Genomic DNA, 26,268 nt, shown 5'->3' on the forward strand with positions numbered 1-26,268 from the left:
GGCAGATACTTAACTGAGCCACCCAGGCGCCCCACTTTTCTTTTTTAAACAAAGCTAACAGGCATTATCTACTAAAAATAAGTAAATGAAGTTTTAGAGGAAGCATATGTGAAATAACACTTCCAAAGTACCACATGGTTCTGGCATCTCTCCTGTTGAGCACACCCAAGAAAGAGTTTGGAAGAACCACTTCGTTTTGACGTTCATTCCTGGCGTAGAGTAACATAGCCCCATTTTGAGAAAGAGTGGAGTTTTACACATTTTTTTTAAAAAAAGATTTTATTTACTTATTGAGAGAGAGAGAGAGAGGCAGAGACACAGGCAGAGGGAGAAGCAGGCTCCATGGAGGGAGCCCGACGTGGGACTCGATCCCAGGTCTCCAGGATCAGGCCCTGGGCTGAAGGTGGCGCTAAACCATTGAGCCACCCGGGCTGCCCAGTTTTACACATTTTAATAAATATAAGCCTTACATTTCATGAAGGCTTCTTATGTATAAAAAACTTAGTATGCTTTCTAGTGATGGGAAGAGGAACGTGGGGAAAAACTATAATTCTATCTTACGTAGACAGACTAGATAAGAACACTTTCTCTACAGTGAATTCACTCAGCGAACATTTGTTTACTGAATGCCTTCTCTGTGCCAACTACTGGGGCTAGAGGTAACTGTGCCATGTCCTTGCTCTGAGTTTACATTCTACTATAGCTAATTTCAGTTAAAACTTTGCTTTTAAAAAAAAGATTTCATAGGGCAGCCCTGGTGGCTCAGCGGCTTAGCACCACCTTCAGCTTGGGGTGTGATTCTGGAGACCTGGGATCGAGTCCCACGTTGGGCTCCCTGCATGGAGCCTGCTTCTCCCTCTGCCTGTGTCTCTGCCTCTCTCATGAATAAATAATAAATCTTAAAAAAAGATTTTATATATTTATTTGAGAGATAGCAACAGAGATAGCAAGAGAGAGCACAAGTGGGGGAGGAGGGGGAGAAGCAGGCTCCTTGCTGAGCAGGGAGTCAGATGTGGGGCTTAGTCCCAGGGCTCTGGGATCATGACCTGAGCCGAGGGCAGAGGCTTTTTTTTTTTTTTTTGAGATTGATTTTATCTATCTTTTATTGGGGTTCAATTTGCCAACATATAGCATAACACCCAATGCTCATCCCATCAAGTGCCCCCCTCAGTGCCCATCATCCAGTCACCCCCACCCCCCGCCCACCTCCCTTTCCACCACCCCTTGTTCGTTTTCCAGTTAGGAGTCTCTCATGCTGTCTCCCTTTCTGATATTTCCCGCTCATTTTTTCTCCTTTCCCCTTTATTCCCTTTCACTATTTTTTATATTCCCTAAATGAATGAGACCATATGTTTGTCCTTCTCCGATTGACTTATTTCACTCAGCGTAATACCCTCCAGTTCCATCCATGGCGAAGCAAATGGTGGGTATTTGTGGTTTCTAATGGCTGAGGAATATTCCATTGTATACATAGACCACATCTTCTTTATCCACTCATCTGTCGATGGACACCGAGGCTCCTTCCACAGTTGGGCTACTGTGGACATTGCTGCTATGAACACTGGGGTGCAGGAAGGCATAGGTTTTTAACCAACTGAGCCACCCAGGTGCTCCTCGGCTGAAACTTTAATCAGAGTGAAAATGTGGGAGTACAATATGTAAAATGAAATAATAAAAAGACACATATTAAACAACTTAGAGAATTTATTTGGAAAGTAGGAAATAAAAAGAATGATTTTAACATTTATTTAGAATACGAACAAAACTATAAAAAGTTAAACTACAGGAAAGAAGGCAGAGAGTACAGAAGTTGGCTTAATGGCCATCCAATATAAACAAGCAAAACCTAAGTTTCTTTCATGCAAATAAGCATTAAGGAGAAGGGCACAGGAATGTTTACAGAACAGGCCACAACAAATATTTTAAAAATTTACATAAGAAAATGTACATAAATGAAAAAATAAACTAGACAATTTACAAGAAATGTTTTATAGGTACAATAGGCTATAAGTTAGTTTATTATGAATAAAATTTATAGCACATCATACATTTTTACATCACAGATTCAGTGTTAAAAGAATTCCAACATGACAAAAGCTTATTAGACTTGACAAGAAGAATGTGAAGGACAGAATAAGGCAACTTAAACTGAAATGGCTTATATAAGTAAAATTAAAACATACAAATATCTAGATATGATTTGGTCAATAACTGGGCAGAATTAAGACAAATGTCATTTACTTTAGTTAAAAAGTGGAAGTCTCAATATAGTTCAAATAAAAAGGGAAGCATACAATTTGTAAAAAAAAATAATAAAGCCGTCTTCTTATTAAGGCTTACATCCTAATTCCATTAATTATAGTTGGGACAAAGAGACTAAGATATTGATGTTAGGTTGTACACAGTTACCTTTTGTTTCTAAGTGTTTGTTCTAAATGTTGTATACCTCAGAAAAAAAGTTGTAAATTTCAAAATGGCTTAATATCTGCAATAACCACTGATTGTGCCATGTATGATGCCCATGATTCAGAGATACAAATAAAGCTAAAATAATCTCAAACTATTTGCATTACTTATGTATATTTTACAAATTATGTAAAAGTTCAAATGTTTTCTTTGAAAGCTACTGAAACTATAAGCAATGCAATGAATAAAAGATGTTAATAGCAAAAAAAAAATTCAGCAATATCATAGAATTGAAATTCAGTTGCATATTTTATACAATTCAAAACCTTGAATTTTAACTTCATTCACTCCTTTGAAAAATATATTCATTAGTTCTTTTAAACACAAAATTAGTGGCAGCTGCAGCAAAATGACTGAAAATTTTAATCTCTTAACTACACAAAGAGCCAACATATAAAGATTTCTAAATTTTTTTCTTAAGGAAAAAAAATTATTTCCCCTCAAACACATCATTCAGCACTATGTAGTACTTGAAGTCTCAGTATCAACTCATTGCTACATTGATTTTAAATAACAAGCTGGGAATGTCACAACCATTATTCTCAGACAATTCTAAGGATAAAAGTATTTTAGGTCTTCATCATATTTGATGTAAATGACTAGAACACAGGATATTTCAACTCACTTGGAGGTAATTAAAATATAGTTTTAGAAATTTCACTAAGAATTGTGTTTGACAAAAACAGTAATTCCTGGAAGAGTTTATCCCACATCTGTTCCTACTCACAATGACCAGAAAGAAGAAACAGCTTGAAGAAAAGGGCCACTAAAAATCTCAAATATATCTAATATTCAAACATTCATGAATTTAGTGGGATGTTCCTTTTTGTACAATGGAAAAGTTATAATAATGTCCACATAATTTTAAAGTTAACACAATAAAAATTCCAGATACTTCCACAGATAAAAGCGTGCACACACATGTGCACGCACACATACACCGACACACACACACACTTTACTATATATATATAAAACCCCTCATATTACTTTAAGTCTATCTACTTGGCCAGTATAGGCAAGAACATAACATTATGAGAGAATATCTAATACTATTCTACTGGTTTGGTGAGAATCCAGAATCTAGTGCCTATCAACACATATAAATCATATTAACTTCAACACAGGACACCACGTATCTAAACAAATTATTTTAGTCTTTCCAAATGCTGCCATGAATAGAGCAACTAACTGTCTTTTTTCAGGATCCTGATGGTAAATGAGTCATTTCCCCATTGTAACAAATCAATTCCCTCATTTTATAATGAAAGAATGTAACAAAGAATTTAGACCACTGGCTGGCACAATTTCTAAAATAATGCCAACTTACCATCCTACATCCACTGAACACACAAGAGATAACACAAGCAAAAAAGACTGCTTTGACAAGACATTTGAACTTTTCAGAAGTGGAAATAACTCAGAATTTTAGATATGGTCAAAAAGCTAGGGTGATTTACTTTTTATATCACCATTATTTTTATTAGGCTATTAAAAATACCTTAAAGAAAGAAAAAAATTACTTCTTTTGGTCTTTATTACAAGGCTCAGTAGAAAATATAAGACAACCACTGTCTCAAATATTGAAAATAGGCAGTAATACAGATAAAGCACATTATTTTCTGAGGTTATCTGATGATAGAAACAAAGTTGGCTGAATTCCTTATTAGGAAAATAGGACATCAATGACATTTCCTGGCAAATCATCTTAAATAAGGTCAAAGAGTATTACAAAAAGGCAATATATTTCTAATATTTTGTTTATATATACCACAAAACTCAGTTAAATGCAAAATAATAGACACTCATTTTTTTTTCTGGTGATTATCCTTTAAGAGTTTTTCCATGGCTTTAAATAAGAAAGGATTTCTAAGCTATATCCTCAAATGCAACGGACTAAAAAGCATAAAGTGCTCAACAGAAAAAGATATACTGCACAAAATATGAACATTTTTGCATATAAAAACAAGCAAAGTGGTTATAAAGGACATCTGGAAATCATTGCCTTGCTAAGCTTTCCACCCAAGAATGCAACCTTAGAAATCAAGGCAAGATGTGATGGACTGCTCTTAGAAGGCAAGAGTTCCCATCTGACATAGAGGAAAACCTTTCCCTTTAGCTGCATTTTTTCTTAAAGACACGGGATTTTCAGGAACTAGTACTTATAATACAGTAATCACATTTGCATGCAAAGGTAAAAAACTCGGGAATCTTTACAGAGTCTAATATTTGGCAAAAAATCTGAACCTCCTTAAAGACTGTCAATGGCCATGTCTGTTATTGGCAATGGCACTGACTTTACCTAAACAAAGAGCCCACCTATTTAAATTAGAGTAGCTAAGCAAGGAATGCCCCTGTTGACAAGCAAGCAAGTCTAATACTATGTCTTTGGAGAAACTGGGTATAGAACGAAAAGCCATTAGTTTTAAATGCCTCTAGTTAAAAGGCAATATTTTGGCGGGAGAGGGGGTATTGGTAGCAGAAAGTTCTAGACATTGTGTTCTTTATCAAGTCCCCAAATAGATAGTGCTCTTTGCGTTTGAAAATACCAGTTTTTAAGAATGAAAATTAAATCCAAAAATTATAAAGGTTCTCTTGTGTGTATAAAACTCAATGAAGAATTAAACGGGCCTCTTTTTAGTCCTAAAATTGTCTTCTCAAAGTTCAATTAGATAAGGTTGGGGGGATTTAAGTCACTGGAATCATCAAATTTGCTTCAGTGAAGGAAAAACACATTCTGGAGACTGTTGATGTCAGTCAGGATGGTCTTGGGCAACTTTATCAGTATCACTGTAAAAATGATACACGGTTATGATGAAATGGCAGGATTCAATGTAAGGTATTTTTGAGTTGGCCAGAAATACAGCTAATCTGTGTAAAATAAACTAGCCCAAATGAGCTATTTACCTTCCTTCTGTATTTAAAAAAAAAAAAAAAAACTCCCATAAAAAATAATATTTCCCATATCCCCTCTCAAACATTCTTTAAAAAGCCCTTATTCATAAAGTTTTAATGGATACATGATAGCGTTCATTTTTAAGAGCTAGCTCTGGAACTGCACTGTCTAGTACAGTAGCCACTACCCAAATTTGGCTCTTGAGAACTTGGAATGTGGTTAGCCTAAACTGAGGTGTGCCCTAAGTATAAATATACACTGGTTTTAAAGACAAACAAAAATAGGTATCTCCTAAATAACTTTCTATAGTGATTATATGTTGAAATGGTAAACATACCAGACATACTGGGTTAAATAGAAATATATAATCAAAATGATTTTCACCTGTTTCTTTTTACTTTTTAAATGTGCCTACTAGAAAATGTCAAATTACATATGGCTTACACTTTATGTTCTTAAACTGTACAGTCTAATAGAAAGAGAGCTTTTAGGCATTATGCTGATTGGGCTTAGAACTAAACCTATTTACCACTGTATGCTTACAAAGAATTTTGTGAGGCTATAAAAAAAAAACAAAACTAGAATCTTGGCAGTCTATCACAACTCTGTGTTCATGCTGATTACTCCAGGAATTCTTGATTATACATGAGAATAGCCAAGATCAACAGTGGTGAAACTGTTGTTCACTGTATATGCATTTTAACAGGTAACTTCAGTTTCAAAGGACAAAAGTATGAAACACAGTCCCAAATTAACAAAAGCAATGATCAACTTAACTTACATGGACTTTGACCCTTCCATTTCTTTCTTAAAGACAGACCCAGATCTATAGCTGTTAATATAGTTTGCCATAGGTAACTTGAAATTATCACTTAAAAATAAAAACTTTTTATACAAATGTCCAAATCACAGAATTTTAAAATAAACTGAACGCATGGCTTTTTGTAATAACAGAAATATCTAGCTACAACAGTGGAAACATTAAAGTAAGAAACATTTAGTCATTGTAGATTTTTCAAAATGACTCACTGATCTAACATGAATTCAAAGTTCCAAATATTCTAAATTCTAAAAAATTACCTTACATGCTTTTCCCTCTAAATTAAATCACTCTCATTATTCAGATGTTCATGTCTTTAAATAAATAAAACTGAATTTTAAATATTTGAGCACAAAATTTGAAAACTATAAGGAGAAATGTCTCAAAGCACCTCTACTGCACATTGTTTTTTATGGAAAAAATTATGTTCCATAAAAACATATAAATACTTCTTTCTTCCTATAATGTAAACAATTTTTAAGCTCTTCAAAGCACATCCACATTTACTGGTAATTTAAGGAGGTGAATATTTCCCCCAAATCTACTTCTTAAACCAATTAATTAATTAACAGACTTAAACAACTTCACTGAACTCTTGGACTTCCAAAAACGTTAATGCCAAAGTAAAAATCTGAAAAAATTAATAACATTATAAAAAATGACTTCAAAATAGAGAACAAATTCCAAGGCAAGAGGATTTACAAATTTTGGAACTATAATGCCTTTATTACCAGAATGTATAAAACACTGATCCTTTTCTAATTCTGCAATACTGCCTCAGACTCCTACAGTTTCAAAACAACTCATCTTTTAGATTTCCATAACATCTCTTTAGAATAAATGTGATTAAATGTGATTTTGTTGCTGTTCATAATAGATTAAAGTCTCTGGCTTTGAAGTTTCAGACCTAATTAAACAGAAATGACTAAGTTCAGGCCCGAGATAAATGTGGTATAGAAGGAGCACAGGTCTCTATCAATGCACACAAACCATATTCTATTAGTATAGTCCTGGGACCTCATTAAATGGACTTTCAAATAAGTAATTAAGCCTCTAATTAAAGGATACAAAACATTTTTCAAGTATAATGATTAACATAAAATACAGAAAGTGCAATTATCACCGATTATGTTATTTTCTAGGATTCATCTTAAAATTCAGGATAATATTTAATAATAGTATTTCAATTAAATTATGGCATTTGAAAAAGTTTATACTTCTGGGAAAATATCACATAAACATGCTTTTTTGGTGAAGGAAACGTTGAGAAAACTACAAGAATGAATAATTAATATTGCCTTAACATTTCTAAAATCACAAAAAAAATGATCATCTTTGATAGCCATTTCAATAAGTTTGATACAGGGTATGTTACTGTCCACTTAGTAGTAACCAAGACACACAGAACACACTTGTAACAAATATTCAGATCCAATTATTTTCAGGAGCTAAACATTTCAGAGACTTTAAGATTTGTTTGAGCATACAGTACTGCAATAGTTGGCTACATAAAATAAATAGAAAATCTTCTGAGAGGAAGCTCAATAATCAGAGGCTGTATTGCATTTAAGGATTTAACACTGGCTATATACAGAAGGGAAAGCATTTCAATTAGAAATACTTCACATGTTACCAAGCTCTCTCTTTTAATATGGCAACTTTTAGCAGCTTACCACTGTGACATTTAAAAATCAACAGGAATAGTGCTACTCTGTTATCCTTTGGTTCCCAGTGACAAAATAATGCAGTAACAATGACTCTGGTTTTCAGTTCCTCATGGATGACATTTATTAGTAGAGAGAAACCTGATGCTTTTTAGCTGAAATTTGGCAGCCCAAGAAGTGCACCAACAGCTCCAAAATATCCCTGTATAATTTTAAAACAATTATTAACACAGTTCAGCTTTTAAATTAGTAGGCAATATTAACTACTACTAGAAACATATTTATGTAAAATCTATTTAAGAACATTTATTCAAAAACATCAATTTCTGTGTTGCCAGCTAGTATTTGAAAAATATGAAATATATATTTTCAAAGTGTGGTTTTTAGACACTGAAAAGCTTCTAGGGCTATTACTACAATTCTGAGCCCTTCTTCCCTTTCCTCAAAACAATTCCTTTTCTTTCACCTGCCAATCTCCCGGGCTACAGCATGCCACTCGGAGCCTGCACAGCAGCAGTTCATCACAGTGAGAGCAGGAACAACCCAACATAAACACAAGAAAATACTCTGAATCTGTTATTAAAATTAATAATACTTCCATTTGATCAGAAACAAAACAATTCAAGGTAGATTTAGTTAATCCAAAGTATTATATGAACTGATATTTTCAGATCAGAATAACCAGATATAATGAACGAATAGAAAAAAATTTTTGAATAACCTCCAAAATTTCAACAGTGGTCCTTCTGGAGGTGTTGTGGTGGTAGGATTAAGGAGAATTTTCATTGCCTAATTATATATTTTTGTGTCAGTTCATTTTTAATATTTTTTTATTTAGAGAAAAACAAAACAACAAAAGAATACAATTTAACTAAGTATACAGCAGCCCAATATTTACAGAGCTTGTAAGATCTAGTATCGCTCTTTCTTGGTCAGTGGAAGTAGGAAACTCCACCTTAATGGGGTGCCTACCAGGTTATAGTAACCCTTATCTCCCCAATTCAAATTGAAGTCAGGGACTCAATATACTATTAGGTAAATCATAGTTTTATACTTATAAGTACATAGTAAGAAGCAATAAATGAAACCTACTTATAAAAGCATGCTATTGGGCAGCCCGGGTGGCTCAACGGTTTAGCACCTGCCTTTGGCCCAGGGCCTGAGCCTAGAGACCCAGGATCGAATCCCACATCAGGCTCCCTGCATGAAGCCTGCTTCTCTGCCTCTCTCTCTCTCTCTGTGTCTCTCATGAATAAATAAGTAAAATAAATAAATAAATAAATAAATAAATAAATAAATAAATAAAAGCATGCTATTAAAATTTGCAAAGCATTATTTTCCTATCATACCTCATGCTCTAGAAACAATGCTTTCAGTTGACCTTTTGACCAATAATCCAGTGCATATGCCAAAAGTTTCATTGAGAGAGTATTGACACGTAAAAAGTTTCCAACAAAAACAACTCGGTTTATTTTCTAAAAGGAAAGAAGAAAATGACATGAAATATAAATTATCAAGTGGATTTTATAATACAGTAGGGTTTAGAAAATCTCTACTTTAAAATGCAAACAACTACTACCTTTTTTTAGTGTCTACCACATTCCTGGTACATATTATCTCCATAATCCTGAATATTTAAAATTTAGTTCAGGACATGTCACTACACATTTGTCAAAACCCACAGAATGTACACCAAGAGTGAACCCAATGTAAAGTAAGGGCTTTGGGAGATAATGTGTCACTGCAAGTTCAATGATTATAACAAATGTACCAATCTGGTGCTGGATGTTGACAGTGGGGGAGGCTGTACAGCTGTAGGGTTCGAGGGTATATGGGAACTCTCTGTATTTTTCTACTCAATTTTGCTGGGAACCTAAAACCTCTCTAAAAAATAGTGTATTTTAAAAAAGCAAAATTCTGGAAAGACCCTAGTAAATGATTTTAGATGACACTTGTTTTTGAAGATGACCAATAAATAATCTATTAAGAAAGTAATTTGGAGAAATATTATTGAGATTAAAACCAAGGAAAAGTATTTTAAATGGGTTTAGGATTACTAACACTGTAAACTTGAGGCTTCTAGCATCTCTGGCATCAGGCTAACCCATCAAGTCACCCTCTGCTAAGAAGATTTCACTCATTAATTTGGTTCTGTAGAGAACCTTGAAGGAAATTTTTTATGGAGGAACTGGTGTTTCAAACTCCATGAAACTTTTCCACTCTCACTGTATACTGAACTTTTGAATATATGTTTTTGCACACTGAGTTTGGATAGTGTAAACAGTGGCCTTAATTATTGCTAAGTCAAGTGGCCAGTGAAAATGTAGATCTACAGGGCTAAGAAAAAAGGTCCTGGATTATTGTTAGCCCATAAAAGTGAAATACTCCCTAAAACGTAGGTTAAAACATCCGTTAGTGGCTCCATCAACCAACTTACTACACTGTCACTGAGAAACAACATATTGGATTTAAACAGAATAATTCAAAGGATTAATTTGGGTTTTTTCACAATTGTTCTCTGCTGAAGCTTTTTTCCTCAAATATCTGCATGCATGATTATCTCACCTCTTTCCAGTATCTATCCAAGGGTCACATTTTCAATAAAGCCTTCCTTTAACCACTCAATTACTCAGCAATTTATTTTCTGCCGATGTACTCTCAATTTTCTTTATTTTGTTTGATTTTCTTTTTTTAAGAAATACCACTTATTAACCTATACATACTAAAAATTTATTAAAATACTAGAATGCATGCAATCTCCACAAAGTCAGGGATCTTTGTTTTCTTCACTAGTGTACCCCAAGTGCCTAGAACAATGCCTGGCACATGGTTCTCTGTAAATACTTAATGAAAAAATGAACAGATGAAGGATTCCCTCAAAAAAGCAAAATTCCCAATTCATTTAAGGTATTTGATATTTACAAATATCAAATTAAAATTAAATGGGCAAATACATCTATTACACAAAGGCAGATTATATATACAATCTCCTTCAAATAAAAATAACCCAACAATGAGGGTAAACACAGGAGTACTTGCTTTTCCTAAGTATACATCATTCAAATTTCTTGTGAAGAACAAGTCTCAATGCCTTCATAGCCCTGTACAATGCTGCTTGATCCATATGCAACAAGGCAGCACTGTAAAGAAGCCGAAGGCAATAAGAAAACTTCTAAGCACTTGCTAATCAAATGTAACATTAATAGCAAAAAATACCCCTTTCAAAAATTAGTTACCTCAAAAATGTCCTATGTTTGGAAAAATTTTCTATCTTCAAGAGATTTAGGTTGTGTATTTCTGAAAAAGTTTGTAGATAAATTTGAAATGTAATTATCTCTTGGTTCTACTACCAACTTGAATAATGGGCTACTTTCTTTAAAGGTAACATAATTTGGTACACATGGTATATACAGCTAATGAACCTTGGGATTTAACAGAGATCTCAATCCTACAGGTCTCCTTAAGGAACACAAAGAAGCCCTGCTATATATACATAAAACTCCAATCTATATTTTTCATATAGTTAAAATTTTTTACCTCATTAACAGCACACATTCGTGCCACAGAACCAATGTTATTGGTGATAGTAACTAAAGTAGCTCTTGCTAGATCTTCTTTACTGACAGTTTCTCGCTTCTCCTTATAAATCATATTACCAAAACTGCAGAGAAATGAAAAACAAAATTCTGTTGATAATAAGCAACATTTCACACATTTTATCCTACAGATAAATTTATACAGGTATAAAATATGGTATAAACAAGGTTACTGACTGACTCACTGAACTACACACATGGCAGAATACTGGAAATCACCATGAAACTCTGATAAATCCACAGAATAAAATACCAAGAGACTGTTAATAGGGGAGGGAAGGAAGGAAGGGGAGAGAAAAAGGAAGGGGGACAGAGGAAGGGGAGAGAGAGAATGAGGAAGGGGAGAAAGAGAGAGAAAGGGGGGGGGACGGAGGCTGGCAGATAGACTAGGATATGCTGCTTGTTGATGAGTACACAGAATAAGTAGTATGCTGTATAATGGTATATAAATTTTACCTTTTGAAAGTTACCTTCTGTATAAGGGGGTGAGAAGGATATATATTTTTATTTGCATAAAGAAATATTGAAAGGATACTCAAGAATAAAATGGTTTCCTACAGGGTGTACCTGGGCAGACTTAACGTGTATCTTATTTTTAAATTACATGAATGTTCAAAACTTGGAATCTAAGCCAGGTAGGAGTAAGCCCCCTTGTAGCTTCTTGATACGTTGCTTTCTAAAAACTAAATAAGCAACTTTAATTACAACATAAATATTAAACTCACCTAGACGCTACAGCCCAACCTGGCAGACCAAATCTTTCATAATCTCCCCCGTAAATATCACGGACCAGTTTGTCAGCTTGGGTGCTGTCACCTTTGGATGCCATTTCAAGAGCCTCTTCAAAACTTTCACAGCCAGTCAATAAACAGCATAAACCCAGAAATGTACCCCCTCCAAGGCTAAAGAAAATAAAGAAAACTGGGTAAGTTATATTTATAAAGTATTCTTTCTCCAAAATTAAAAGGAGTATTCATGTTATCAATATGCACAAAGAAAGAACACATTGCTAATGCCAAGTGCTGAAATATCAGCATAATGAAGGTAAGAAAAATGCCAAACCAAACTTGTCAGATGAAAAAATAAACCAAAGGGGGGAAAAATCAGTTGGTAGAAGCAACATGAAGGCTAGAGGGATGTTTTATATCTTCTATTATCTTTACCCAATTCCTTACACTTTATAATCGCTAAAAACAAATGCTTTATGTGTGGGGATGGGGAGGGAAAACAGTTTAAGTGTTAAAAAAAAAAAAAAGTAGTATCATATGAATTAAAAGGAGAAAACTTATAACTCTAAATGGTTTCCAGGAAAATGATTTAGTGAAAGGCCTATTTACTTGATCTGACAAGGCTGAAATCAATTCAATGTGACACATTAGCATTTTAGCATGACCCAAAAATGAATATGGTGAGAAAATTTGTCAGGCTGGTCAATATGTTAAGGATAAAAATTTACTTGGATATGCTGATAAAATGAAACCATGTCTCTCTAATCCCTAGAATCAAAACCTTTGCTCCCAGTCTCACCTAAATTTCTATTCTTTTCTTTTTTTTTCATTGAAGTTCGATTTGCCAACATACAGTATGACACCAAGTGCTCAAACCATCAGGTGTCCTCCTCAGTGCCCATCACCCAGTTGCCCCATCCACCCGCCTGCCTCCCCTTCCACTACCCTTTGTTCAGTTTCCCAGAGTTAGTAGTCTCTCATGTTTTGTCACCCTCTCTAATTTTTCCCATTCATTTTCCCTCCTTTCACCTAAATTTCTAACAAACTCTATCCCTGGAATTTAGTTAACGGATTGAATTTCTTTTAGAATTGATTGAAGTAGGTAATACTTCCCTGTAATTCTATGGCATAGAGAGTTAACAATGGAAGCAGATTTTTAGGAACCAGAGATAAAATATTAAAGGGTGCCTGGGAGGCAGCCTGGGTGGCTCAGCGGTTTAGCGCTGCCTTCAACCCAGGGTGTGATCCTGGAGGCCAGGGATCGAGTCCCATGTTGGGCTCCCTGCATGGAGCTTGCTTCTCCCTCTGCCTGTGTCTCTGCCTCTCTCTCTGTGTGTCTCTCATGAATAAATAAAATCTTTATTTATAAATAAATAAATAAATAGATAGATAGATAGATAGATAGATAGATAGAGGGCGCCTGGGTGGCTCAGTCAGCTGAGTGTCTGCCTTGTGTTTGGGTCATAAACCCAGAGTCCTGAGATCAAGCCCTGCATCAGGCTCCCTGCTCAGTGAAGAGCCTGCTTCTCGTTCTCCCTCTACCGCTCCCCGTGCTTATGCTCAATCTCTGTCAAATACATTAAAAAATAAAAATATCTTAAAAAAAATACTAATTTAAGTATCATTTAGGGGTGCCTGGCTAGCTCAGTCAGTGGAGAATGCAACTCTTCATCTCAAGGTCATGAGTCTGAGCCCCACATGGGGGTAGAGTTTACTTAGATTAAAAAAAAATTATCACTTTAATAAGAGTGCTACTTTAAAATGGAAATGAGTTTTTCTTCATAGACCTGCAAATCTTCCTCAAACAGGAGTCTCTACCCTCCTTAAAAGCTGATAAAGTATATATCAGAATCATAAGGACAATTTTAAATTTCATTTTACAACAATATTTCAGGCATTATAGAAATTAAAGAAATACCTTATGGGATATTTAGAACATTAATGTTATCCCATAAAGAGCTCATGTTAAATTTGTCCTCTAAGAATTATTACAAGAGCATGTGGATGGCTCAGTTGGTTGAGCATCTGATTCTTGATTTTGGCTCAGGTAACGATCTTAGGGTCATGAGACTGAATTCTGCATGGATCTCTGTGCTTAGAGGGGAGTCTACTTGAGATTCTCTCTCCCTCTGCCTCTCCCCCCATGCTCTCTCTTGCTTTCTCAAATAAATGAAATAAATCTTGAAAAAAAAATTATTACAATGTTATCCGATACCACACTTAAATATTAATCTGATCCAACCATCATGCAAGCTGACCAGTGGCAAATTTCAGGCTTAAATATGTTATAAAACAGTGAAAACCAACAAGAATGCTTTGGCAAATACAAGTCATTAGAATCATTCCAGATAAGAACTCCCTCTTACAATTATGGAAATTTTGATGCCAACTGATGTTAAGCAAATGTAAATATGTAATGATTTTAGTTTGAATCTTTATACACATACCTTATAAAACAATATTATTTGCAACACTTATACTTATACATCTACATTTTTTGCTACTGCACAAATGTATGTTAGAGGCTAGCATTAAGATGATTTCACAACTTCTGTGTATAAAACAACATGAATGCTGCAATAAGTACAAAAAGGTCACTACCTTGTCCCGGTTACTCGTTTATAGTTGTCTTTGGAATGGACTGCTAAAATACTGACTCCTGAACCAATGTTCACTATCAGCAGCGGATAGGGATCATCCAGGTTAAAAGGCATCTTTTGGCATCGCTCAGGTTCTGAGGCATTAGCAAAATAATAGCACTCTGCTTGTCCATTGAAACTGACAGAATCTATATACAGCAAGCCCTTTACAAGGCAGTCAAGTTCATCCAGTTTGTGCAGGTGGAGGTTTCCAATCTATAAACAAACAAAACAAAACACCACAGAATTTTGTAAAGTGAAAAAGGGACAGTATTCAAAATACTTGGCTCAACTGCACTGTATGTGTAATTTTCATGTACCTTATAAAACTTGAAAATTATCTATGACCCATACATTTTCACTTGTTTTGTTTCGTGTCGTTATCTCTTAGTCCAATGGTTCTCAGTGATGGTGGTATTACCTTTGGATGCATTCTGGAAATTTGTGGGGATATTTCAGTTTTTACAAAGATGGAGAGGAGAGGAGAGGAGCAAACTAACATTTAGTGGGCAAGGACTTCTTATGTTCAAACCATTCAATAAATTGAATGCAATCAGTATTATCCATCGAAAGAAAAAAATGAATAACAATTTAGACTTTTAAACTATCTCAAAGTTTAAGGGGCTCACTTATGTGAGCCATATAAGTGATCACTTACATTCTATTCACAGACTTTTCTAATGTGAATTTAAGAAATTAAATGGTTTATGCATGTTTTCAAAGAAAACAAATTTCAGTAGCCCCAAATGCTAACTTTCTTTTATTCAAATGAAAGGACTAATGAAGAATGAAGAAGCTTGGCAAACCCCCACTAGTATATAATCAATGTTACATAGTCTTCTTGCCATATCCAAATGACCTCCTTTGAGATAGGAATGACCTCCTTTGAGATAGTAAGGCTGGTGGATAAAACCAGAAAAAAGGGAAAACAGGGACTCTCATTCAGATGTCTACTTAATCAAAGACACTGGCCTCAGCTGTTTTTGTTTTTAGTGAAGAGGCAGGGGCAGGGAAAGAGATGGCCCTGGGAGAAAGGACTGTATGGATAATACACAAAAGCAATGCAAACACATGTCAATAATAGTGATTGTAATTCAAACCCCACTTATATTTGACTTTGTACACTGCCAAATTCATTGAAATCCCCTTTTATTGTAGCTTTATAGCAGTCCCTAAACTTGGCAAGTTTTACCAAGTATTATGTACAATAAGCCCAAATCTGGGCAATTTTTTACTCAGTCTATAAAGGTGTTTAAGTGCCCCAAATGAAAAGCTAGTCATGAATACAAATTTCCTCTGTATCCAGCAGGGGGAACTAATCTAGGCAACATGCTAGATGGGAACCTAGCCTCTTATTTTAAAAATAAGGAGGGGGCACCTGGGTGGCAGTTGGTTCAAAGTCCAACTCTTAGTTTTGGCTCAGGTCATGCATGATCTCAGGGTTGTGAGACTGAATCCCATGATGGACTAGGCCCACAGTGAGTTGTCTGCTAGTCCCTCTCCCTCTGTCATTCCTCCCACTCCTATGCACATACTCTCTCTCTCAAATAAATAAATCTTAAAAAAAAAAAAAAAAAAAGAATGAGCATCAATTTTTGGCTTTGAGTAAGATACCTACTGTGCGAAAATCTTCTTCAAACTTGTAAGCACCACCTCCTGTAGCACATAGCACCGTGTGTAATGTTGAGAAGTTTTTATCTCTTCCCATCTGGATAAAAGTAGGCAGGTCATGGGTTGGAAATCTGATAAAGTGCAAGTTTCCTCTTCGGCCAAAAAGTGTTAAATCCTTCAGTTCAAGGTGTACATCCCGAATACCAGTGGATCCATATGCTACATTAGAAGTCAAATATTTCCGGATACTTTTTAGGCTCTCAACTTCTTCTTGTTCTTCCTCTGCTGTGATATCAATAGGTTCAAAATATGAGAGCTTTACTAGAGTCCCCCCAATGTCCATGCCAAACCATGGGAAAGCTGTGGATTAAAAAAACAAAAACAAAAAACATATGTGTATGTATATATATCAACTTTAGAAATGCAAATTAGGTACTAGTTAATTAGCCACAAACTTATATGCTGAATCATGCAGTCAATAACATTCTGGGGTAAGATGCATCTTCTATGTGCAACTCAACTTTTTCCCTTCGAAGTATTACTTTATACATTTTCTAGAAACCTGTAACATTAGATGCTTAGAGCTCGCCCAGGGCCTTTCAATTCCTGCTCAGGTTGGTATTCCTTTTCACCCTATTAAATACTCATCATATGCCCCAGGGGAATCAGGAAAAATTTGGACCAATAATTGGTCCAAATCTGGACCTGTTTTAATAAATAGGTCATTACCTAGGGCTTGATAATATTTCTAATAAGATTTTAATGTAATAAAATTGGCCTATAATTACTTCAAGTAACCTAAGGGAAAAAGTACCTCCTTAAAAAGAACTTATTCTTTGCTCATTAAACGTTATGTTTCTTTGGTACATCTGGTTAATAAAATTAGCTGTTAATAATGTTGAAGAGAAGTCTATTGGGCACATTTGGGCAGGGAGTTATATCATTTGGGTTTGGGACTTGGTGTTCTTTCACCAACTGGACTTATATGACTTTGGAAAAACCATTAGCTTCTCTGAATCCTAGTTTGTTCCAGGTCTGTTTCAATTCTCTGAGATCTTAAAATGACAGAGACTCAAGAATAATTTAATACTTAATACAAAATACTCTAATACATACATTACAAAAAACCTCAGAACAAAACATACCTCACAGTTTTTTATATGTAAGCTGTCATGGGAAACTAGTTCCCTCCAAAATCTGTTTCTTAAATATTAGTATTTTATTTGATATATGTGAGTATTAGAAACCAGTAACATACAATTCAACAAGAAAGGATTCTATACATTTCTCCATTTCAGAATTTACACTTACTGAAATCAGTACAGTAAATAGTATTAAATGAGGAAGGAGTAATTCTAATTATCTTCTTCTGGAGAAATAGTTCATTTTTTTTTAAAAGCTCATTTATTTTTTGTATTTGAAACCCAAGTTTAGACATTAAAGACAGTGTTAAAAAGGAAACTTCTTTAAAAAATAGTAAAATGACTTAAGACTATAATCTGGGGGGTAAGACCCCAGCAGTCATAACATTTGTGTCACCTAAAGATTTTTATAAGCCACTAAAATATAAAAGAAATGGACTAAATTTTCTCAATTTTCAAATCCCTAGTAGCAAGCAACAATACTAAAATTTACAGATGAGAAATTCACAGCAAGTGTTTGCTTGGACAACACACTGAAAGAAAAGACAATACAGGGTAGCTCTACTGATCCAGTAAGTCAGAGACGGCTTCAGAATTTTCCCAATCTGCTGAACAGGTAGATAATTAGGACACTTTTCAGTGGACATTACATAAAACATAGGAATGATTCTGATATAACTAAAATGATTTATTTTTTTAAAATTTGAGAGTGGAGAGAGAGGGGGGAGGGTGCCTGAGCGGGGAAGGACAGAGGGAGGAGAAGGAGAAGCAGACAGAGAGCCTGACTCTGCTGGATCCAGGACCTTGATATGATCTGACCCAAAGGCAGATACTTAAGTGACTGAGCCACCCAGGGACCTGATTTCTCTTATTTGATCATGTTTGATTCTAGATTCATGGGGGTGGGTGTACAAGTCACTGTTGCCACATAAAATGAATTTTGGGATAGAAAAATTTCTACAAGGGAAGATTTACTAAGCTAAAAACCTTTATTTTCCAAAGTTAAAAATACTTTAGAAATTAAGTTTATAGTTTTCCTACATATGTGTCAGGTGTCAAAATACATACAAATAAAAAGATTACTTCAGAGCAAACTACAATGCTGAAAAACTACCAGGCTCAAGGATCATGTTATTTTTATTTTCAGTCAGAAGTCCCTGTCTGCTCCCAGGTTTATAAATATTTGAAAACTGCCATTCTTGAAAGAAAAACCCAATTAATATTTATGTGAAGAACTTTTAATTCTTACACGAAACCATAAATTAAGTTTTGAAAAGACCTTACTGCCTAGGAAAATATTTGAAGTTTATAGATGAAATACTGGAGAGTAAGAAATTTTCTACTTTTCTTCTTTTTTTAAAAAATTTATTTATGATAGTCACACAGAATGAGAGAGAGAGAGAGAGGCAGAGACACAGGCAGAGGGAGAAGCAGGCTCCATGCACCGGGAGCCTGACGTGGGATTCGATCCCGGGTGTCCAGGATCGTGCCCTGGGCCAAAGGCAGGCGCTAAACCGCTGCGCCACCCAGGGATCCCCTCCACTTTTCTAAAGCTATGTAGGAGTACCACACATTTTCATCCCAAGGGGTCAATGGCCAATTCCAAAATACCTAATGGTGGAGTAGGCAGTAGAAAAAAGGCTCACTGAATGAAATCGCTTGTGAAACCTAGGGTGCACGAAAAGTGTTAACTAGCTCTTTCCCAAAGAAAACTACTGCTTAAGTATAATTATCATTAAAATGATAAAAACAAAAATCTTCTACTGCTTATTTATTTATTTATAGATTTTATTTATTTATTCATGAGAGATAGAGAGAGGCAGAGGGAGAAGCAGGCTCCATGCAGGGAGCCCTGGTTTCCAGGATCAACGCTCTGGGCCGGAGGCAGGTGCTCAACCGCTGAGCCACCCAGGGATCTCCCTGGTGGCTTGTTTTAAAAAGCTTTTCTTGATATATTTGCATGGAACAACCAATCTTGTCCTAGCTGAAAAACTCCACACAGAAACCAAAAAAACTTGTCTACAAAGTTATGTCTTATTGTTATAGTATATCAATCTGCAATTTCTTTTAAATTACATTAATTACTGAAGAATATTATAAGATATGTACGACATGCAACATATAAAGAATACAACCACCAGGGATGCCTGAGTGGCTCAATCGGTTAACCGTCCAACTTTTGGTTTCAGCTCAGGTCATGAGATCAAACCCTGCCTTGGGCTCTGTGCTCAGTGTGAAGTCTGTTGAAGATGGTCTCTCACTTTAAAATAAATAAATCTTAAAAAAAAAAAAAAAAAGAATAGCCACCAACAACCACAAACTCATGAGATAATATTACCATTCAATTTTAAATCTTTGAGTGACTCACTTTTTTACACTGGACTAGACAAACAGAATGTTTTATGAAATAACTGTAAATTAAGTTGGAAAAACTGTATAATATCTTTAAGGGTTATTGCCTATAGAGGTTGTTTTTTAAAATTAAGAATGCAAAGACCCCAAGAATCATCTCACATCTAGCCTATGAGATATGTCTGTTCTTAAGGGAAGCATAACTACAGATGCTATATTGTAGACAATAAATTTCTCAGTAATCATGTGCAAACTAGAACACTGCATGCCCTTTCTATTTCTTAGTAAATCTCAATTATGACAATTTTCTTCTTAAAATCAGGAAGTAAGGACTGGAAGAACTCAGCCTTGCCAGTGACTCTAAAGAAAAAAAGTTGGTAACAGCCATCTTTGGTATGGTGAACTTTTAACTCAGCAGAGTTCTGGAATTCATTCCCTTATGCCAAAGAGGGGGAAAAAAAAAATCACATTAAAAAAGTATGGAAGCCCTCTGCCCCAGGAGCCATGGAGGAGCAATGCTACCATAGCAATGCTATGGCTCTATGCTACCCTATGGCTGTGGGCCTCAATGAGGGCCACAAGGTGAGTAACAGTAGAAGCAAGCCCAGGTATAGCTGCTGCTGCCATGGTCACCTCACCAAACACACCAAGTTTGTGCAGGGTATGATCCCAGAAGTATGCTGCTTCGTCTCATACGCCCCATATGAACAGCATGAGTGGCACATGCAAGATCTCGAAGGACAAGTGTCCCCTCAAGTTCATCAAAAAAAGTGTGGGGACATAAAACTGTGCCAAAAGGAAAAGAGGAAAAGAGCAATGTCCTGGAAGCCACGAAGAAAGCAGTAGCCAAGAAGGACTTAACCCCCTTCCCTCTGTATATAATACAGCCTCTTTGGAACTTGAAAAAGAAGTTAAAAATTTTTAAGTAATCTTTACACCCAATGAGGGACTCAAACTCACAACCCCAAGATCAACAGTCCCAACCAAGCTCTAATGACTGAGCCAGTGAGGTGTGTCCTACAGAAAACACAAATTCTTAATAATGATCCACTCCTATCATTTAGTAAGTGGTATAATTACTGATCTTTACATTTTCCAGTACATTAAAAACAAAACAAAACAAAACCTTTTTTTGTCACTGACCAAAATAGGAGGGGAAAGGGGCATGGAGCTCAAACTTTGTTTGCAATTCCAAGTATGAGGCAAATATAAGTACAACCACAGGTCCACTAACATAGCTCATGAGGTAAGAAAAATATCTGTTTCCTAAAAAATCAGGGAAGTATCTATACCTATAGCTTTGTTACTTCTAGCCAAGAGATAGGTTAAAAGTAGGTTACCAGTGTGTGAACAAGCTACTTACTGCATATAACCTAAACATTTTTTTTTCTTTGATAATAAAACTCTCCATTGCCAAGGTGAAAATAATGAATGAAAATACACATTTAAGGGGATCCTTGGGTGGCTCAGCGGTTTAGCGCCTGCCTTGGGCTGAGGGCGTGATTCTGGAGTCTGAGATGGAGTCCCACATCAGGCTCCCTGCATGGAACCTGCTTCTCCCTCTGCCTGTGTCTCTGCCTCTCTCTCTCTGTGTGGCTCTCATGAATAAATAAAATCTTAAGGGATCCCCGGGTGGCGCAGCGGTTTAGCGCCTGCCTTTGGCCCAGGGCGCGATCCTGGAGACCCGGGATGGAATCCCACGTCGGGCTCCCGCTGAATGGAGCCTGCGTCTCTGCCTCTCTCTCTCTCACTGTGTGCCTATCATAAAAAAAAAAAAACAAAAACAAAAAAACAAACAAAACCAAACCAGAATACACATTAAAAAAAAATACATTCCATAAATCATAAATGCAAATGACTATTTTGATGATGGCAAATACGTGCTGCCCTCTCAAGACTTTCCTACAATATATCTGACCTTCAAAAAATAAGTACTTTTCAGCTGAGCCTAACAGAGCTGCCATTAGCCATCAGTAACAAAAATATCCAGAACTATCATAAGCATAAAGTGCTACATCAAGAATTATCTCTCTTACGAGACAGACTGTATATGAAGAGACCTGCCATGTCCAATCCCCTTGATATCTAGCCATGAGGCAAACTGTTGATTTCTAACAAGATGTGTTATAAGAGTTTGGTGTCTTGCTAGGTGTTGTAAAGGGGTGGGGGAGAAATATTAAAGAACTGTTTAACTGCTAATGGCTCCATGTAGATTTCAGCCCAAAGGGATCCTTTGGGACCCTTTGATGAGAAAGGGACCAAACGATGAAAATGTTCAAAACATTAGTGGATTATTTTAAAAAGCAAAATTCTAAAATGGGCATGTGTGCAGGTAAATTCTGGGTATGCCTGATGTTCTTGGATAAAAAAGACATGCATTTTTGCTTTTCCCAATAATCATTCCAAATAAAAATGTTGGTATTTTGAAACAGACTAAAAAAATAACTACTTTTACATCTTTAGTATCATAATTCCTTAGAAAAGCATCAGGTAAAAAAAAATTAAAAAAAAAAAAAAAAAAAAGAAAAGCATCAGGTAAATATTTTTTCCCCCTTTGGTAAATTAGGTACATCAAAGGAAACATTAGAAATTATATTCGATTGTACCTTATCTCATCATCTACTGGAAGGGATTTTTTTTTTTTAAGTAGGCTCCACATGGTGCTTGAACTCACCACGTTGAGATCAAGACCTGAGCTGAGATCAAGAGTCAGATGTTTAACGAAGGGAGCCACCCAGGCGTCCCTGGAAGTGATCATTCTTAAGTAATGATTCAATTTACAAACAGGCCAATCAAATTATATAGAAGCAAACCACACACATATGCCATATACTTTGCTCTGCTCTTGACAAAAGCTTCAGGCAACAGCTTGGGTTAGCAAAGCAGAGACTCAAAAATCTTTATTTTCTCAAATTAAAAAAAATGTATCTTTTATTATCATCTTGTTAATTAGGCTACAAGCCACTAAGGTAAGCAAAACAAATGTCGAACATACCTTAAGACATCCTGTCAGTCGAGGTACAAGAGGAACTGTACCTAGAGGGCTGTTTGGCTTTTTATTTTTTTTTTTATTTTTTTTTATTTTTTTTAAAATTTTTATTTATTTATGATACTCACAGAGAGAGAGAGAGAGAGGCAGAGACACAGGCAGAGGGAGAAGCAGGCTCCATGCACCGGGAGCCCGACGTGGGATTCGATCCCGGGTCTCCAGGATCGCGCCCTGGGCCAAAGACAGGCGCTAAACCACTGCGCCACCCAGGGATCCCTGTTTGGCTTTTTAATATCTAATATTTAAGCAGTGTGAAAAACTTAAGGTAAAGCAAACACTGCCAGTGTTTTTGCAGGTTTCCATATTTTCACTAGCAAAAGTTTTTCATTAGGTTAATGTTTGATTTTATCCCTCCCTTGGAGTTGAATTAACACATATTTCAAATGTTAATCTTTTACTATATAATCTGGCAGATGAAACTAATTCATTTTCTTATTTTCTGGTTAAATACACGCATCTGATTTATAACCTTGCAATATATTAAGTGATGTATCTAAAAGCAATGTTTTCTGACACTTAGAAATGTGAATGTAAGAATGTGAAGCCAAAGCCATTTGTTTAACGCTGCAATGCATATAAAGATAGTGCTTTAAACATATGAAGGGCTCACTAAATTTATAATTATTTAAATAAATAAATTTATAATTATTAGAAAAACCCCTATACGAGTACTTAAAAGCAACAAAAATGTATCTTTAGCTAATCTGAGTGTTCATGTTCCTAAGAACATTAGAGATAACACTTGCTGGTTACATATATTTATAATCCATAATTGAAATACTTTCCTTCACAAAGAAAAACAAGATGTTCTTTACTTTTCCTGTAAAGAACTGAGGAAGCAGTAACGTCATCTTCTACACAAAAGAAACAGGAAATGTTACGTTAGACTTCTAAATCATATTAACTGACTAGTGTTTCAGTATGACTCTTTCATCATTAATGGTCTCATAATGTAGTAATACGTAACTTTAAAAAAACAGGTGTTCTTTTCTCAACCTAAAGTTTATTTTATAAACCTTTATATCTTTGCTGAAGCACCTCTGACAGAGGTGGCATTCTTACCTGATAACAAGTGTGCCCAAATCTAACAAACCAATTATCATGGCAAAAAGAATATTAACTGTAAGAGTGTGCATATGAGCTTGTCATTGTTCAACTTATTTTACTAAATGGAAGTTCTAAGACAAGCAGGAAAATGTTAGTTAAGATGTCCAAGTGTTCTGTATTACTGCATCTGTTCAAGATCAGTTTAATTTAGCAACTGTAAAGAAAACTAGAAGTGGTTCTATATTCCTGTCACCTAAGCCTTCACGTCACTATTTTATAGACTCCTTGAACAAGAACTCTTTCACTATCATAAGAAATCATCATTAAAATACGTATCTCTTAAGCAGGCAGATGAAACCACCAGATCAGAAAGGTTTCTCTATTTCGACTAAATTGTACCCCCACGGGTGCAGAAAAAAGAACACTGGACTATGAGTCAGTCCACTCAGGGAACCTCATCAGCACAGAGTTGGTTGGTATAGCCTTGAAAAGTTACTCCGGGGCTAAATAAATTCCATTTCCTCATCTGTAAAATCAAGACCAAATCATCTCACATTTAAATAACAATGAGTAGTTTTTAGAGTGCTTTGGTATGCTGCCTTTCTGGTGAAGTTACAAGAACTTTGACCGTCCAGAAGGGAAGGTGTCCATGCTCCCTTTTGCAGATTTCTTAGGTCTGTAAGATCACACGAGACAGTAAAGACCGTAAAATACCAATACGACCCTAAAATAAGCATACATCCCCTAGTTCCTTTGGGAGAATGTACTTAGAAAGTCCGAAAATCGTGATGAGTGATTAAATAAGCTACTTACAGGAGTAAAAGGTCTTTAAAAGCCTAAAAATAAAAAGGAAAATTAAAGTTGATTTGCTCTTAAAACATGTGAAGAATATTTCATTAAACAGTACGTACATATACAGTCGTAGAAAAATCTCTAAGAGTATCCACCAAAATATTAATAGTGGTTAGCTCTGAGTGGCGGGAATACCCGTGATTTTTATCTTCCTTTTTGTTTATGTTTTTTTTTAATTTAATTTTTTTTTTTAAAGCAAACACGATCTGTCATTCTAAACAAATTCTAAGCAAAAACAAGCCACGGCAATTACCCACTGGTAGGTGACCGGCGTGTTTTAAAAAGATTCTAATTGTAGCAACAGTGACAACTCCCAGGAACACACCGGATTTCAAGGACACAAGCGAGAAGCCCAGAAATCAGTAGGGAAAAAAGAAAAAACAAACAAACAGACAGTGGTCAATGCCCCCGTGCAAACGAGGCGCGTTTCCAACCTGGTTTCAGGGGGAGCAGGGGGGGAGTGGACTGGCAGGTCGAGCACGCCCGGCCAAAGCCGAACGAAAAATCCCCGTAAGCGCGTCCCAGAACTCGAGGAGGACGTAAAGCGCCGGGGCGGCGGGGGCCTCCGGGGGCGGCGGGGGCCTCCCGGGGCGGAGGGGGCCTCGGTGCCCGCGCCCCCACCCCGAGCCAAAGGCCGGGGACCAGGCCGCTCCACAAGGCGCCTCCGCCCGGGGCCCAGGAGCTCTCCCAACCCGGCCCACGCCCCATCTTACAGGGCTTCTTGGCATCTTTAATCTTCATGGCGTCTGCGGAAGCAACCAGGGGCAGCCTCGGTCCGGGGCTCGCAGGGCAGCGGCGGCGACTCCGGAGGTGCCTGGGCCGCGCGGGAAGGCCCGGCCGGTTCCTCCCCTTAGGCCCGGCGGGGCGGGCCTAGGGCGGGGCGGCGGCGCCTGAGGCGAGGCCCGGCCCAGGGGGCGGCCTCCCCACCCCCGCGAGGGTGTGCCGGGACCGAGCGAGCTGGGGAAGGCCGCCGGCCTCGCCGCTCCGGGGCCCCCCGCGGCCGCTCCGAACAAAAGGCCCCGGTCCCCCGAGCCGCCGCCGCCGCCGCCGCCGCACTGAGAAGTAGCCCGCCCAGGCCGGGAGCCCACGTGACGCGAGCTGCCCCTCTCCGCTCGCCGCGGGCTGCTGGGGATTGTAGTTCTCCGGGTCCTGACGCCGCGGTCTTGGCCGGCGGCTGTGGGCTCGGACTACAAAGCCCAGGATGCGTCGCGGGCCCTCCTCTGAGGCCCCTCCGCTTCCGGAGATCGCCTCAGCGTGGTCCCAGAGAGAAGAGGGAAGGGCCTTAGTCACGCCAGCGACGGGGCGACCAATGGTGGCGAGGCGGGCGGGCGTGCGGTAGGAGTCGGGCCCAGGCCTGCCCCCGCCGCTGAAGGAGAAGGGGCAGGGCCGTCGGCGCGGGGACCGTC

At 37.0% G+C, this 26,268-nt stretch overlaps 1 protein-coding gene and 1 pseudogene across 1 annotated transcript; one reads left to right on the forward strand and one right to left on the reverse strand.

The window, feature by feature from the left end:
• Positions 1-1,686: 1,686 nt before the first annotated feature.
• Positions 1,687-25,904, reverse strand: PANK3 (pantothenate kinase 3). Its single transcript, XM_041748204.1, has 7 exons — positions 25,576-25,904; positions 16,428-16,780; positions 14,772-15,025; positions 12,168-12,344; positions 11,384-11,507; positions 9,196-9,321; positions 1,687-8,048 (listed from the first exon to the last, which is right to left on the reverse strand). Exons 1-7 carry the CDS (start codon positions 25,601-25,603, stop codon positions 7,998-8,000), a joined length of 1,113 nt encoding a protein of 370 aa, XP_041604138.1. The 5' UTR covers positions 25,604-25,904; the 3' UTR covers positions 1,687-7,997.
• LOC121486845 lies at positions 19,394-21,389 on the forward strand (annotated as a pseudogene).
• Positions 25,905-26,268: the final 364 nt, after the last annotated feature.

Source organism: Vulpes lagopus, chromosome 3 (assembly GCF_018345385.1).
Source record: "Vulpes lagopus strain Blue_001 chromosome 3, ASM1834538v1, whole genome shotgun sequence".
NCBI classification, from domain to species: domain Eukaryota; kingdom Metazoa; phylum Chordata; class Mammalia; order Carnivora; family Canidae; genus Vulpes; species Vulpes lagopus.

Coding starts and splice junctions, on each gene's coding strand:
- PANK3 (XM_041748204.1), bottom strand. CDS start 25,603: ATGAAGATTAAAGATGCCAAGAAGCCCT. Junction 15,026..16,427: donor TTGAAGAAGATTTTCGCACA/GTAGGTATCTTA, acceptor GTTTGTTTATAG/ATTGGAAACCTCCACCTGCA. Junction 9,322..11,383: donor GAATGTGTGCTGTTAATGAG/GTAAAAAATTTT, acceptor CTTTCCTTTTAG/AAAATAAACCGAGTTGTTTT.